Raw genomic sequence first — 14021 nt, forward strand, 5'->3', positions numbered from 1 at the left:
TCAAATTTTTGTAATTTTTTTCTTTCTTTTTTTGGGTGAAAAATTTATCAATTTTTTGTCATTTTTTGTCACATTTTGTCGCATTTTTGTCATTTTTTTTTGTCATTTTTTTGTCAATTTTTTGTCCTTTTTTCGTCAATTTTTTATCAATTTTTTGTCATTTTTTGTCACATTTTGTCACATTTTTGTCATTTTTTTTTGGTCATTTTTTTGGGTCATTTTTTTGTCAATTTTTTGTCATTTTTTGTCATATTTTTGTCATTTTTTTGGGTCATTTTTTTGTCAATTTCTTGTGACATTTTTGCCACTTTTTCTTCAATTTTTCGTCACTTTTTTGTCACATTTCCATCATTGTTTTCATCTCAGTTCTGTCCCTTTTTTCACACCTTTTTTCCAGAAGCTTTTGGACTGGGGTAAAGCCAAACTGGAATAAAATGTGCTCGGTTCAGGTGGGAGTTAAGGGCTTAAATGATGAATGAAGTATTTTTCAACAACAACCCTTTTTCAGTGGAGTTTACTCGCGGTACAAATCAACACCTCCAGGGGTCCTCGAGACAAAGAGGGTTGGGAACCACCGCCCTGCATTAACACAGACGAGACTAACGATGAAACCAAAGACCGTGTTCCTAAAACATCCATGCACAACCGTCCCGGGACCTCACAGCGGGCGCACTTGTATGACGTTGACCTGAGACTCGCCGCTGCCCGTTTTGGAGGAGGAGACGTCCATGTGTTGGAGGTTGTCGCTGGTTATGATGAAGACGATGGAGGAGGAGTTGAAAGTCACCCTCTTCTTGGGTCGCTCCCGCCCGCCGCTGCAGCCGTCCGACACGAAGATGGGGCGGATGGGCCTCTCCACGGGGGCCAGGGGGCGCTCCTTCAGCCCGCGCTGGAGCCACGAGAGGCGGGAGCAGAGCAGCTGCAGCAGACAGCGCCGGAACTGCAGGAGCAAACAGAAAAAAACAGAAGCAAACAGAAGCCCGGTGTTTAGACGGAGGAGACAAAGGAGCAAAGATGATTCATTTCCCTTTTCCCTTCATGGAAACCTGCCTGCAACCGGAGGACTGGTTAAAAGCTTGGTTCTGGTTGGCTGCTCATACTTGGTCCTGCTCCTACATTTAACCTCTTAACTCCCGCCTGAACCCAGAGCATTTTCTCCAGTTCAGCTTTACCCAAATCCTGTAGGCCAGTGTAACGCCTCATTTGAAAGCTAAGATCTACAAAACTCATCTGAATGGATCTTTTTCCTCACGTCATCAGATTTTATTCTATCGTTTTTGGGGAGTGTTCAACTCATTTTGTAACTTTTTTGTCATTTTTTTAAAATCATTTTTTTGGTCATATTTTTGTCACATTTTCGTATTTTTTTAATCAATTTTTTGTCATTTTTTGGTCACATTTATTGTCATTTTTTTAAAATCACTTTTTAAAATCATTTTTTTGGGTCATTTTTTGTCACATTTTTTGTCAATTTTTTGTGTCATTTTTCTTTCTTTTTTAATATATTTTTTTGTAATTTTATTTGTCTTTTTTTGTCTTTTTTGTGTCATTTTTTGTCATTTTTTTGTCATTTTTTTGTCATTTTTTGTCTTTTTTTCACATTTTTGTCATTTTTTGGTCATTTTTTGTCTTTTTTTGTCACATTTTTTGTAATATTTTGTCTTTTTTAATCATTTTTTTTGTCATTTTTTCGTCACTTTTGTCTCAATGTTTTCTCACTTTTTTGTCACATTTCCATCATTGTTTTCATCTCAGTTTTGTCACTATTTTCTCGCCTTTTTTCCAGAAGCTTTTGGACTGGGGTAAAGCCAAACTGGAGAAAATGTGCTCGGTTCAGGTGGGAGTTAAGGGGTTAAAGGGGCTAGATGCAAGTTAGCCATTTTATACTCACTACTGCCACCTCAGGTCATACGTGTAACTGCAGCTTCTATATTAAACTCGTGCATGACGGCACCTCTGTATAGTCCCTTTACTACGAGGGGGTCCAAAAACACTTGTGAGGAAGACGCAATATCAGCTCCAAATCCAAACATAAAGTTGTGGAGACGATGGAGAGCTCCCGCGGCTCCTTTGGGACGTTCCCCAAAAACAGACCCTATCTCTGTCTGTGGGGTTTGTTTGCGCGGGGGCAGCAGGATCCCCTTCTGCGCTGAAACGTTGCTTCAGGGGGAAATTAAATGCGATTAATTCCTGCTGAAATATTATTCAACGAATGGCAGGATGAATTCATCAGAAGCCAGCCTCGAGCGACTCACTTTGGTTTGACTGAACACCCGCTTTAAAATATAATATATCGAATGTCCCCTCCTGGAACCGCCAGCTTAACGTGGTGGAGGGGTTTGAGCGCCTGGTAGGGTCTCCCAGGGCAAACAGGTCCTGGGTGACGGGTCAGACAAAGAGCAGTTCAGAAGCCCCTTATGAGAGACCAACAGGCCTGAGAACCGTGAGGTCCTTCTGTGGACCCACCACCTGCAGGAGGAGCCATAGGGGCTGGTGCAATGTGATTTGTCAAATATTTTAAGTTCTAAACCTCTTAACTCCCGCCTGAACCGAGAGCATTTTCTCCAGTTCAGCTAACTGAACTCATCTAAATGGATCTTTTTCCTCACGTCATCAGATTTTTTTCCATCTTTTTGGGGTGGAGTAATCAACTAATTTTTGTAACTTTTACGTCTTTTTTTTTTTCATTTTTTTGTCTTTTTTTTCAATTTTTTTGTCTTTTTTTGTCACATTTTTGCAAAAATGTTTTGTCATTTTTTGTCATATTTTGTCTTTTTTTTGTCACATTTTTGTCATTTTTTGTCACATTTTTTGTCACATTTTTTGTCTTTTTTTTGTCACATTTTTTGTCATTTTTTTGTCATTTTTTGTCATTTTTTGTCACATTTTTGTCACATTTTTCGTCACTTTTTTGTCCTTTTTTGTCCTTTTTTGTCATTTTTTTGTCATTTTTTGTCATTTTTTTTGTCTTTTTTTGTTTTTTTGTCTTTTTTGTCATTTTTTTTGTCTTTTTTTGTCACATTTTTTGTCTTTTTTGTCATTTTTTGTCTTTTTTCACATTTTTGTCACATTTTTTGTCTTTTTTTTGTCACATTTTTGTCACATTTTTCGCCACTTTTTTGTCATTTTTTTGTCACATTTTTGTCATTTTTTGTCATTTTTTGTCACATTTTTTGTCATTTTTTGTCATTTTTTGTCATTTTTTGTCATTTTTTTGTCATTTTTTGTCATTTTTTGTCATTTTTTGTCACATTTTTGTCACATTTTTCGTCACTTTTTTGTCATTTTTTGTCATTTCTTGTGACACATTTTTTGTCTTTTTTTGTCATTTTTTGTCATTTTTTTGTCATTTTTTTGTCACATTTTTGTCACATTTTTCGTCACTTTTTTGTCATTTTTTGTCCATTTTTTGTCACATTTTCATCATTTTTTTGTCAAGTTTTCTCACTTTTTTGCCCAAATCCTGTCGGCCAGTGTAACACCTCATTGGAAAGCTAAGATCCAGAACAGAGCAGCTCGTCTCGCACTGCGATGCCCATTCAGGACCAGTCTCGTGTCAGTGCCCTGCACGAGAGGCTGTCCTGGTCTAAAGTAAAGCAAAGAGTGGCCTGCAGTCTTATATTGTTCTGTGAAAATGTTTACACTCTTCAAAAACCCTTAGGTCTGTTCTCCCAACTACGGCTGACCAGTGAAAGGTTTAAATACTCGTCAGGCTTCACGGTGCCATTTTACACGTCCACAGCCGAGGACAAACGCTCTGAAGAGAACAGTTCTGTACAGAGCGATGCTTCTGTGGAACAAGCTCCCTTAGTGTTCAAAAGCTGTTTTAAAAGAATGGTAAAAAAACACGTCCTAAATTATGGGACATAATGTAGTGAACAACAATATCCCAGATTAGGTGAATTGTAATATTGTATTAGCATGTTCTGGTGGTGTTCAGGAACGGGATTTTTAAGGATTTTTAACGATGTATTTGTACATGTAGTGATGTTTTGTAAATTTTACATGTAGCATTTTCATGGACCCCAGGAAGAGTAGTCTTTACTAGTATATGGTAAAGACTAATGGGGATCCATTAATAAACAATAAACAATCTACAAAACTCATCTAAATGGATCTTTTTCCTCACGTCATCAGATCTTTTTCCAAATTTTTTTTTTTGCGGGGGAGGTATTTAACACATTTTTGTAACTTTTTTGTCTTTTTTTGTCATTTTTGTCACATTTTTTTATTTAAAATTTGTAATTTTTTTGTCTTTTTTTGTCTTTTTTTGTCATATTTTTGTCATTTTTTAATCATTTTTTGTCACTTTTTTGTCATTTTTAATCATTTTTCGTCACTTTTTGTCATTTTTTGGTCATTTTTTTTGTCTTTTTTTGTCACATTTTTGACATTTTTTCGTCATTTTTTGTCACATTTTTGTCTTTTTTGTCATTTTTTTGTCTTTTTTTGTCACATTTTTGTCATTTTTTGTCACATTTTTGTCATTTTTTGTCACATTTTTGTCACTTTTTGTCACATTTTTGTCACATTTTTTTGTCTTTTTTTGTCACATTTTTGTCATTTTTTCGTAATTTTTTTGGCCACATTTTTGTCATTTTTTCGTCACTTTTTTGTCATTTTTTCGTCACTTTTTTGTCATTTTTTTTGTCTTTTTTTCACATTTTTGTCATTTTTTTGTCATTTTTTTGTCACTTTTTTGTTACTTTTTTGTCACATTTTTTCGTCATTTTTTGTCAGATTTTTGTCTTTTTTTTTGCCACATTTTTGTCATTTTTTTTGTCTTTTTTGTCATTTTTTTGTCTTTTTTGTCACATTTTTGTCATTTTTTCGTAATTTTTTTGGCCACATTTTTGTCATTTTTTCGTCACTTTTTTGTCATTTTTTTGTCATTTTTTGTCATTTTTTGTCATTTTTTTGTCATTTTTTGTCATTTTTTGGTCTTTTTTTGGTCTTTTTTTGTCACATTTTTGTCATTTTTTCGTCACTTTTTTGTCACTTTTTTGTCATTTTTTGGTCTTTTTTTCGGCCACAGTTTTGTCATTTTTTCATCACTTTTTTGTCATTTTTCGTCACTTTTTGGTCAATGTTTTCTCACTTTTTGGTCACATCTTCATCATTGTTTTCGTCTCAGTTCTGTCGCTATTTTCTCACCTTTTTTCCAGAAGCTTTTTGATTGGGGTAAAGCCAAACTGGAGAAAATGTGCTCGGTTCAGGCGGCAGTTAAGTTCTCTACACAGTTTTATAAAAGTAAATGCACCCATGAGCCTTTCTCTTGTAACATTTGACCACGTACAAAGAGAAAAGTCCTGTATTTAAATATATATATACAGCTGCAGCTTATAGACCAGCCACAGCAGGTACATTTTTTCTTTGGTACCGTTCATATTCAGGCGGCCTCATTAGTCCTGAATTTACGGTAATTCGGATTCCAGCATCATCTTGGTCTCGTTTTCATGCTACATTGGGGATATGGGGAGATTTGATGAGGGAGTTATTTCCAGGAAGCTCCACAGTGACTCTAAAAAGATGTTAAGGGAGAGAATTATCTAATCATCTCAAACAATGACCACTGCGTGAAGAATGTATTTTTCACCTGCAGAGAGATACACTTGATCACTGTGTTCCAGGGTTTTGAAAAGGTAAGTGGCAGAGTGGATAGTGCAGCCTCCTCTCAGGAAGAGGTTTTACTTGAGTGTTTCCTCCACACAGTTCATGCGTGAAATGGTGTTGAGGAAATCGTCCAAGCGTTGCCTATAGCCCACGGACAGTTACTTCGTAAACTCGGGCAAAACAGAACATATTGTGAATAAATCATTCATCAGCGCAAGCTTCGGTCAACATCGTGAGTCTGTGTTTGTGCAGCTGCTCGTTCAAAATGAGGAAGACATTTGGCAACAGTGACAGGAGAAGGATAAGGCTTAGAAATCTTGGAAAGGAAAGAAACATTTAAAGAAAATACGAGATTATCTTGACATTTGTTCATTATTTACCCCTTAACTCCCACCTGAACCAAGCACAGTTTCTCCAGTTTGGCTTTACCCAAGTCCAAAAGCTTCTGGAATAAAGCTGTGAAAATAGCGACAAAACTGAGATGAAAACATTGATGAAAACGTGGCAAAAATGTCACAGGAAATTGAGAAGAAAATGACAAAAAAAGTGACAAAAATGTGACAAAAAATTTATAAAAAATTGACGAAAAAATGACAAAAATGTGACAAAATGTTGCAAAAAAATATATATGTAAAAAAAAAAGACAAAAAATGACAAAAGTTTGACAAAAAATGACAAAAAATGACAAAAAATGTGATAAAAAATTGACGAAAAATTACAAACATTTGACAATAAAATAAAATGAAAAAAATAAAAATAAAAAAATGACAAAAATGTGACAAAATGTTGCAAAAATAACAAACACAAATATTTTAAAAATTTGACAAAAAAATTACAAACATTTGACAAAAATGACAAAAAAAGGACAAAAATGTGACAAAATATTACAAAAAAAAAAGGGATAAAAATTTGCCAAAAAAATTACACAAATTTGACAAAAATGTGACAAAAAATGAATACTCAACAAAAAAATGATGGAAAAAAAATGTGATGACGTGAGGAAAAAGATCCTCTCGGTTCAGGCGGGAGTTAAGAGGTTAAAGCCTTAAAGGGATATTTCAGGATTTCTGACATAGGGCCTCATTTCCTAGTCATCCAGAGTGTTGCTGATTTCTGCAGATATTTTTTTTTGTAATTCATGCAGTTCTTTTATTTGAAGAGTTTCGTGGCGCTAGGCTAGTGCAAGGCTAGTGCTTTTCTATGGTATCAGCTAGCCTGCATTAAAAACAGTCTGAGGCACCTGAGGCAAATCACTTATAACCAGACTAACCATATAAATGTTTGTGTCCATAGAATAATTTACGGAATATAACTGACTAACTAACTTTGCATCACATGAATGATCGCATGTTGAGGGACTATTTTCTAGCAGATCACTCCGCCTCTGTGTAGCTTATACAACCACAAAGCTGATGCTCCTCAAATATAAGGTCTTTTAAATGCAAAATGGTTTAAATTACTCTATCTATCAACCCCTTAACTCCCACCTGAACCGAGCACATTTTCTCCAGCTTTACCCCAATCTAAAAGCTTCTGGAAAAAAAGGTGTGAAAATAGCAACAAAACTGAGACGAAAACAAGGATGAAAATGTAAAAAAAAGTGAGAAAAACCTGACGAAAAAGTGACAAAAAATGGACAAAAATTTGACAAAAAAGTGAGAAAAATTTGATGAAAAATTGAGAAAAAATGGACAAAAAAGTGCGAATAATTTGACAAAAAAATGGACAAAAAAAAATTGAAAAATTTGACGAAAAAGTCACGAAAATTTGACAAAAATGAGATGACTGCCCACCAAAAAAAGTGATGAAAAAAAATCTACTGAACTGGAGAAAATGCTCTCGGTTCAGGCGGGAGTTAAGAGGTTAAAACACAACTACTGGTGCATGAACCTGACAAAGTGCGCCCTCACCTTGCGGCTCATGAAGGCGTAGATGAGCGGGTTGTAGGCGGTGCTGGATTTGGCGAAGAAGGAGGGGATGATGGCCGCCGTGGGGGAGACCATGTTCCGGTGTCGCCCGAAGGCCTCCAGCATGGACACCACGGCGTACGGCGTCCAGCAGAGCAGGAAGCAGCCGATCATCAGGAGGAACATCACCGCCACCTTCTTCTCGTAGCGCAGGATCTTAATGATCTGGACCGTCTGCAGATCCTGGATCGAACGCAGCTGCACAAGAACAAGGAGAGAATATTCAGGAGTCACCAAACGCTCACGCCACCAAAATGAGAAACTTTTAATTAAAGAATCTACACCTGATGTCATCCTAGTAGTGGAACAACCGAATGTGCCTTGACATGACATGCTGTGAACTGTTGTGTGCCTTACAGTTTGTAATTGTTGAATAAAAAAAACATGGGGTGTCCACACTACACGACAGTGCGATGATGTCATATCGCAAAGCATTATGGGATTAGCAGCAATTGTAAACTAATAGACCCTTTAATTGTTTGTAAACATTCGGGGCTTAGCTGGAGGCAGGAAGTTAGATTCCTATAGATTCAGACGGCATCTCGTCATAGAAGGGGGCGTGGCTTCGCCGAGGGGGAAAATAAAATCTTTAGGGAAACTCAATTTTCCACTCTTTTTTGCCATTTTCTGGTGGAATATCAACTTATTTATCACATACAAATAAAGTCAAGTCCAAATCAGGCCCATATGGATATTTTCTCACAGCAGATTGTTCAGTAGAAGTGAAAAAACGGCAGTTGTAGCTAGCGCTAGCTAACCGATAGCATTAGCCCGATGCTAACATGTAGCATCAAGAGATAAGATAAGATGATACTTTATTGATCTCACAGATGTAGAAATTGCATTCGATGAGAGAGCATCCGGCAGCAGCACCCATTCAGTGCGCACCACTCTTTTTTTTTCTTTGGTGAAAGATGGTTGTGTCGCGGCCGCCATCTTCACTGTTTTGGTCACAGGAGGAGCACTGGTTGATGGGAAATCCGTAGACGATGACCACGGCGGTGGAGCTCTTGCGCTTGGCCACGATGTTCTTGGCCACACAGGTGTAGTTGGCCGTGTGGGACAGACGCGCCTGCTTGATGATCAGGTTGTGTCCACGGTTTATTTGTTTATTTATTTAGATCCCCATTAGCTACTAAATAAAGCAGCTATTCTTCCTGGGGTCTTAACAATTTTAAACAAATATTAACATCAAGGCTGTGCAACAATGAAGACAAATACAGAAGTGCACACAAAACACATACCCCCCCCCACACACACACACACACACACAGCGAAACACAACGAAACATAACACATATATACTGAACATTAGGGCTGCAACTAACGGTCATTTTGATAGTCGATCAATCCATCAGTTATTTACACAACTAATTGACTGGCTGTAAATAGAGTATTAGGATGGTAAATGTTTTTTCTTTTTTTTCTCTCTCTCTTTTCTTTTTCTTCTTTTTCTTTTCCTTTTTCTTTTTTTCTCTCTTCTTTTTCTTTCCTTTTTAGTTAATTTTCTTTCATTTTTCCTTCTTTTCTCTTCCCTTTTTTTTTTTACAAATTTTTAACAGTAGTTGTCACCTATTTCAATAATCGATTATTAGTCGACCGATCGATTAACTGTTTCAGCCCTACTGAACATGACAATATAACAACATAAGCTCTTCTATGAAAACAAATATTACCACACTCGGGGTATCATATCAAATATAACAAAAACATATCAGCTGACATAGCTCATTGTAAAGTCATTACATAGATGATCCAGTTACTCCAAAGTAAGTGCATACAATCTAAGTCGTTTGGAAAAACTAACATTGTGAATCCCAGAAACCAGGAATTGTGGGAGTGAATTCCATGCCACCATTGCTCTATAACACGATGTTCTCTGAAGTTGATTTGTTCGACAGGCAGGTAGCAGAAAACGCCCTTCACTTGATTGGCGAGTGGAATAAGTATGAACATCACTGAAGAGAGTCAGTCTATTATAAATAATTTCAGGTGCTTTTGTGATAATTATATTTTTTAGAAATTTAATAAGACAATAATTGATTCTACTTCTTACTTGAAGCCATGCTAACCGATTGTGCATGTCTGTAATGCTTGTTCTGAAAGAACAGTTAAGCACAAGCCGAGCCGCTTTATTTTGTGCAATCTGTAATCTGTTTAAATTATTCTCTGTAGTTGTTGCCCAAATGATGGGACAATAATCCAGATGACATAAAACTATTGATTCCACCAAAGTTTTCCGTATGCGAGTCGGTATGCATTTTCTGCAATGCCGAACTGCGGCCATACTCCTACCCATTTTATTCACTAATTGTTTTATGTGAGCGTTCCAGTTCAGCCTGCTGTCCAGAGTCACACCAAGCAGTTTGACCTCAGCCACTTGTTCAATGATCGACCCACCAACAAACAAATTCAGAACAGGGGACTCTTTTAAAAGATGATTAGATCCCAATATCATACATTTGCTTTTCGCAACATTAATAATTAACTTATTTTCTTTGATCCAATTTTCAATTAGTTTTAGTTCATTATTTAATGAAGTATTAAGTCTGGTAGAGTCATAATCCGACACATAAACAGTTAAGTCATCTGCATATAGGGCAATAGTGGCACACTCCAAAATAAAAGACAAATCGTTAGTAAAAATAGAAAATAACAGTGGTCCAAGGCAACTCCCTTGAGGCACCCCACAACACAGAACCTTTGTCTCAGAATAACTACCATTAAACAGTACATTAAACTCCCTGTTAGTAAGATAGCTGTAGATCCATTGTATTGCACCCTTCTGAAATCCATAACAACTAAGTTTTCCCAATAATAAATCATAATCAATTAAATCAAATGCTGCACTCAGATCTAGCATTGCAGCTCCAACTAATTTTCTATCATCAATTTCATGCAACCAATCATCCGTCATTTGAACTAAGGCTGTCATTGTGGAATGTCCTTTCTTATAAGCATGTTGATAGGGTGAATTCAAGCCATTTTTAGAGAAATACAGATTAATTTGATCATAAACTATTTTCTCTGTGATCTTACTCAAAATTGGCAGAATACTTATAGGTCTGCTATTTTTCCCAGAGAAGTTATCCTTTTTGTTTTTAGGAAGAGGCACAATTTTAGCTTTTTTCCAGATAGCAGGAAAAACACATTTTTCTAAACTTAAATTAATAATATAGCATATAGGCATAGTAATCACATCAGCAACAATCTTTAAGAACTTGACATCAAGCTCATCAGAACCAGAAGGTTTATCTTTCATTGACTGTAATATGTTTTTTACTGTAGTCAGACTTACTTTATCAAATTTAAATGTACACGATTTATTCAGCATAATTGTGTTTTTAATTGTATTGAAAGATAAATCAGGGTTTGACTGTGAAATCATGTCTTTTTGTAAATTCAGAACTTTCTTAGTGAAGTAATCTCCTAAATAATTCGCTATATCAGCAGGTTTAGTCAAAAAAGTGTCACCTACATCTAAAAATGTCGGTACAGATTTATCTCTCCGCCCTGTTAATTGGTTTAATGTATTCCATAATTTATTCTTGTCTAATTTTACGTTCTCAAATTTATATTCATAATAGCTTCTCTTTTTTGTTCTGTTTAATTTTGTAACAAGATTTCTAAGTTGTTTGTACCTTTCCCATAATGCGTTATCCCCTGAGGAGATTGCTTCTGACTTTAATGTATTTCTTTCCCTCATATATTCTTTAAGTTCAGCATCTAACCATGGAGAAGCAATGTTTCTCACTGTCATTCGTCTTAATGGGGCATGTTTGTCAACAATTGGCATTAATAAGTTTGTAAAAACTTCCAAAGCAAGATCAGGATCTACTTCCCGTAGTACCTGCGACCAGTCAATATTTCTTATATCGCTACAAAAACTAGTCTCATTGAAATGTTTAAAAATCCGTTTTATTATTATCTTCTGGCCCGGTTTGGGGACTTTAGTTTTTCTGTTAATTGCGATTAAATTATGATCACTAAAGCCAACACAAATTGAAATTGCTTTTGAACACAAGTCAGTTGCATTGGTAAAAATTAGATCTATGCATGTTTCCGTTTTTGTCCCCACATCATTATAAACAATTCTTGTTGGATTTGTGACCACTTGTGATAGATTGCAAGTGTCAGCTATAGATTGCAACTTATTTTTCATTGAACCATTGTTCAAACTCCAATCAATATTTAGGTCACCTAGAAAATAAATCTCCTTATTTAAATCACAGACTTTATCCAACATATAACAGATTCGATCTAAATAGACTATTGGTGCATTGGGTGGCCGATAGCAGCAACCAACAAGAATCGGCTTTAAGTGTGATAACTGCACTTCCAACCACAGCGCCTCAACCCCAATACAACCCAGGTCCTGTCTAATCTTCACTGGTATTTGATCCTGAACATAAAAAGCCACTCCTCCACCATTTATATTTCTGTCACATCTATATAATAGGTAACCATTTACGTGCAAAAGGGAGTCGTCTATAGTTGCATCTAAATGCGTTTCAGATATTGCCAAAATGTGCAAATTATTTCCTAGAATCCCAGTAATATCCTGAATCTTATTTCGCAAACTACAGACATTCAAATGAGCTATTTTTAGTCCTTTATTTGAGAGTATTTTATCCATCACCATTTTTTATTTTACACAGATAGTAACTTCTGATTAAACACATTGAAGAGCTATCAAATAAACAAATTAGACAAAAAAGACACACAACACACAAAGACATACATACACACACATTCACACATATGCACCCCCATTTTGCCAACATTTGTCAACGACAACTAATAGGATGTTACGCCAACTCAGACAAACTTATATTTTACACATAACTTCTGTGGTCATTAAATCATAATCATAAATCAAGCCAACCACTTAGTCCCACTATTAGCATTTGAACTGATAATTCAATAATAATTTAAACAGGGATACTGAAAGCATGTACGTTGTATTTCGAGCTTCAGAAGCAGTCTTAAATATATCCGTAGACTAGGCTACATGCGCAAAGTCCATACCTGTGCTTTGCCATCAGTTCGTGCTTTGCATCTCAGGTTCAACCACAGTCTTATAGAATGTCTCTGCAGCTCGGTGGTCAGTAAACTTCATGGTCTCTTCTTTAAAAGTCAAAATCAAAGTAGCTGGGTGAATGATCCCGTGCTTCACTCCTGCGCTCCACAGTTTGTTCCTCACCTCACGGAAACGCGCCCTGGCCCTCGCCGTCTCCGCAGTGAGGTCGGGGAAAATGCGCAGCTTCATTCCACGAATTTCAAACAGCTTTTCCTTCTTGGCTAAACGTAGAATCGCATCCCTCGTTTCAAGCCTGTGCATTCTTGCAATCATTGCGCGCTGTCCAGATTTAGCCACGGGTCCGATGCGGTGGGCATTTTCCACTTCAGGTGCGCGAGGGAGTTTGTCCTGGAACAGCTCGTTGAGCAAAGCGGACACGAAACTTGTTGGATTTCCCTTCTCGGTATCTCGAACCAAGCCGAGAATACGGATGTTATATTTCCGACTGTGATTCTCCAAGCGATCGGCTTTCTCTTTCAAGTCCGTGTTCTCTTTACGCAGACTTTCGTTTGCAGACTCCAGCGCCGTAACTCTGATCTCCATGCAGTTCAGCGCTTCCTCCATAGCGGCAACTTTGATGGAACACTCAGTCAAATCTTTTTTAACGACATCAAGTTGCGGTTGGAGTTTATCAACCGCTGCATTGATTTCTTCCCTAATTATGGTTCGGATCAGCTCAGACAGCTCCTGCGTGTTGATATCCTTTCCTGCCATGTCAATCTCAGGCACCTGTTCAGCGAGGCCGAGTCCAATTTGCTTTGTTTGCGACCTTGTTTTCTTCTTAGACATATCACAGCTCGCTCACCAGATCAAGTCCACCTTCATACTTGACTGGCCGTCATTATAAATCAGAAAGATCTTTAATTACCACAGTATTTTCGTGTTTTGTCCGCGTCTGGCGTTCTCCCGATATGCTCAGCCTTGACGCATGCGTGAACGCAAATCGGTGATGTAGAAGTTCCTGTCCTCGGCCGGGTCGATGATCTCGTTGTCCTTCAGCCACTCCACCCGCATGACCTTGGAGGATGGAGAAACTGTAGCTGCCCTCTGTCTCCTCTGATCATCTGAAACGGTGCACCGCCTCCTGGGCTTGTCCCCGTCTCAGAGCGTGGTGTCCTGCACTGGTCAGCTCCACCTCGTCCTTCCTCTTCCTCCTGCACAGCTCCCTCCACAGTCTATCACCATCTCCTCATTGGTCCCTTTTGTTGTTTCCTGTAGCTCCTCTTGTGACGCCTCCTCCGTGCTGCAGGTGTGGGGGCTCTTGGTGCCTCTTCACTGTTCAGTGTCTCAGAAGAAGATGTTTGTAGATCTCAAATGGGTTTAGCTGATAAGCTAGCAGTTTGTTTACCTTCAAAAAGCTG

The 14021-nt window shown here is 37.4% G+C and overlaps 1 protein-coding gene across 1 annotated transcript in view; it reads right to left on the reverse strand.

Moving 5' to 3' along the window:
* Positions 1 to 595: 595 nt before the first annotated feature.
* opn3 (opsin 3) overlaps positions 596 to 14021 on the reverse strand; it is a 61064-nt gene continuing 47638 nt past the window's right edge. The window contains exons 3-4 of the mRNA XM_079560598.1: positions 7524 to 7778; positions 596 to 940 (exon numbers count right to left, since the gene is read on the reverse strand). Of these exons, the coding sequence (XP_079416724.1) occupies positions 659 to 940; positions 7524 to 7778 (537 nt within the window). The 3' untranslated portion in view covers positions 596 to 658. The remainder of the gene's footprint in view (positions 941 to 7523; positions 7779 to 14021) is intronic.

This window comes from Gobius niger (genome assembly GCF_951799975.1).
Source record: "Gobius niger genome assembly, chromosome: 7".
Classification (NCBI taxonomy): domain Eukaryota; kingdom Metazoa; phylum Chordata; class Actinopteri; order Gobiiformes; family Gobiidae; genus Gobius; species Gobius niger.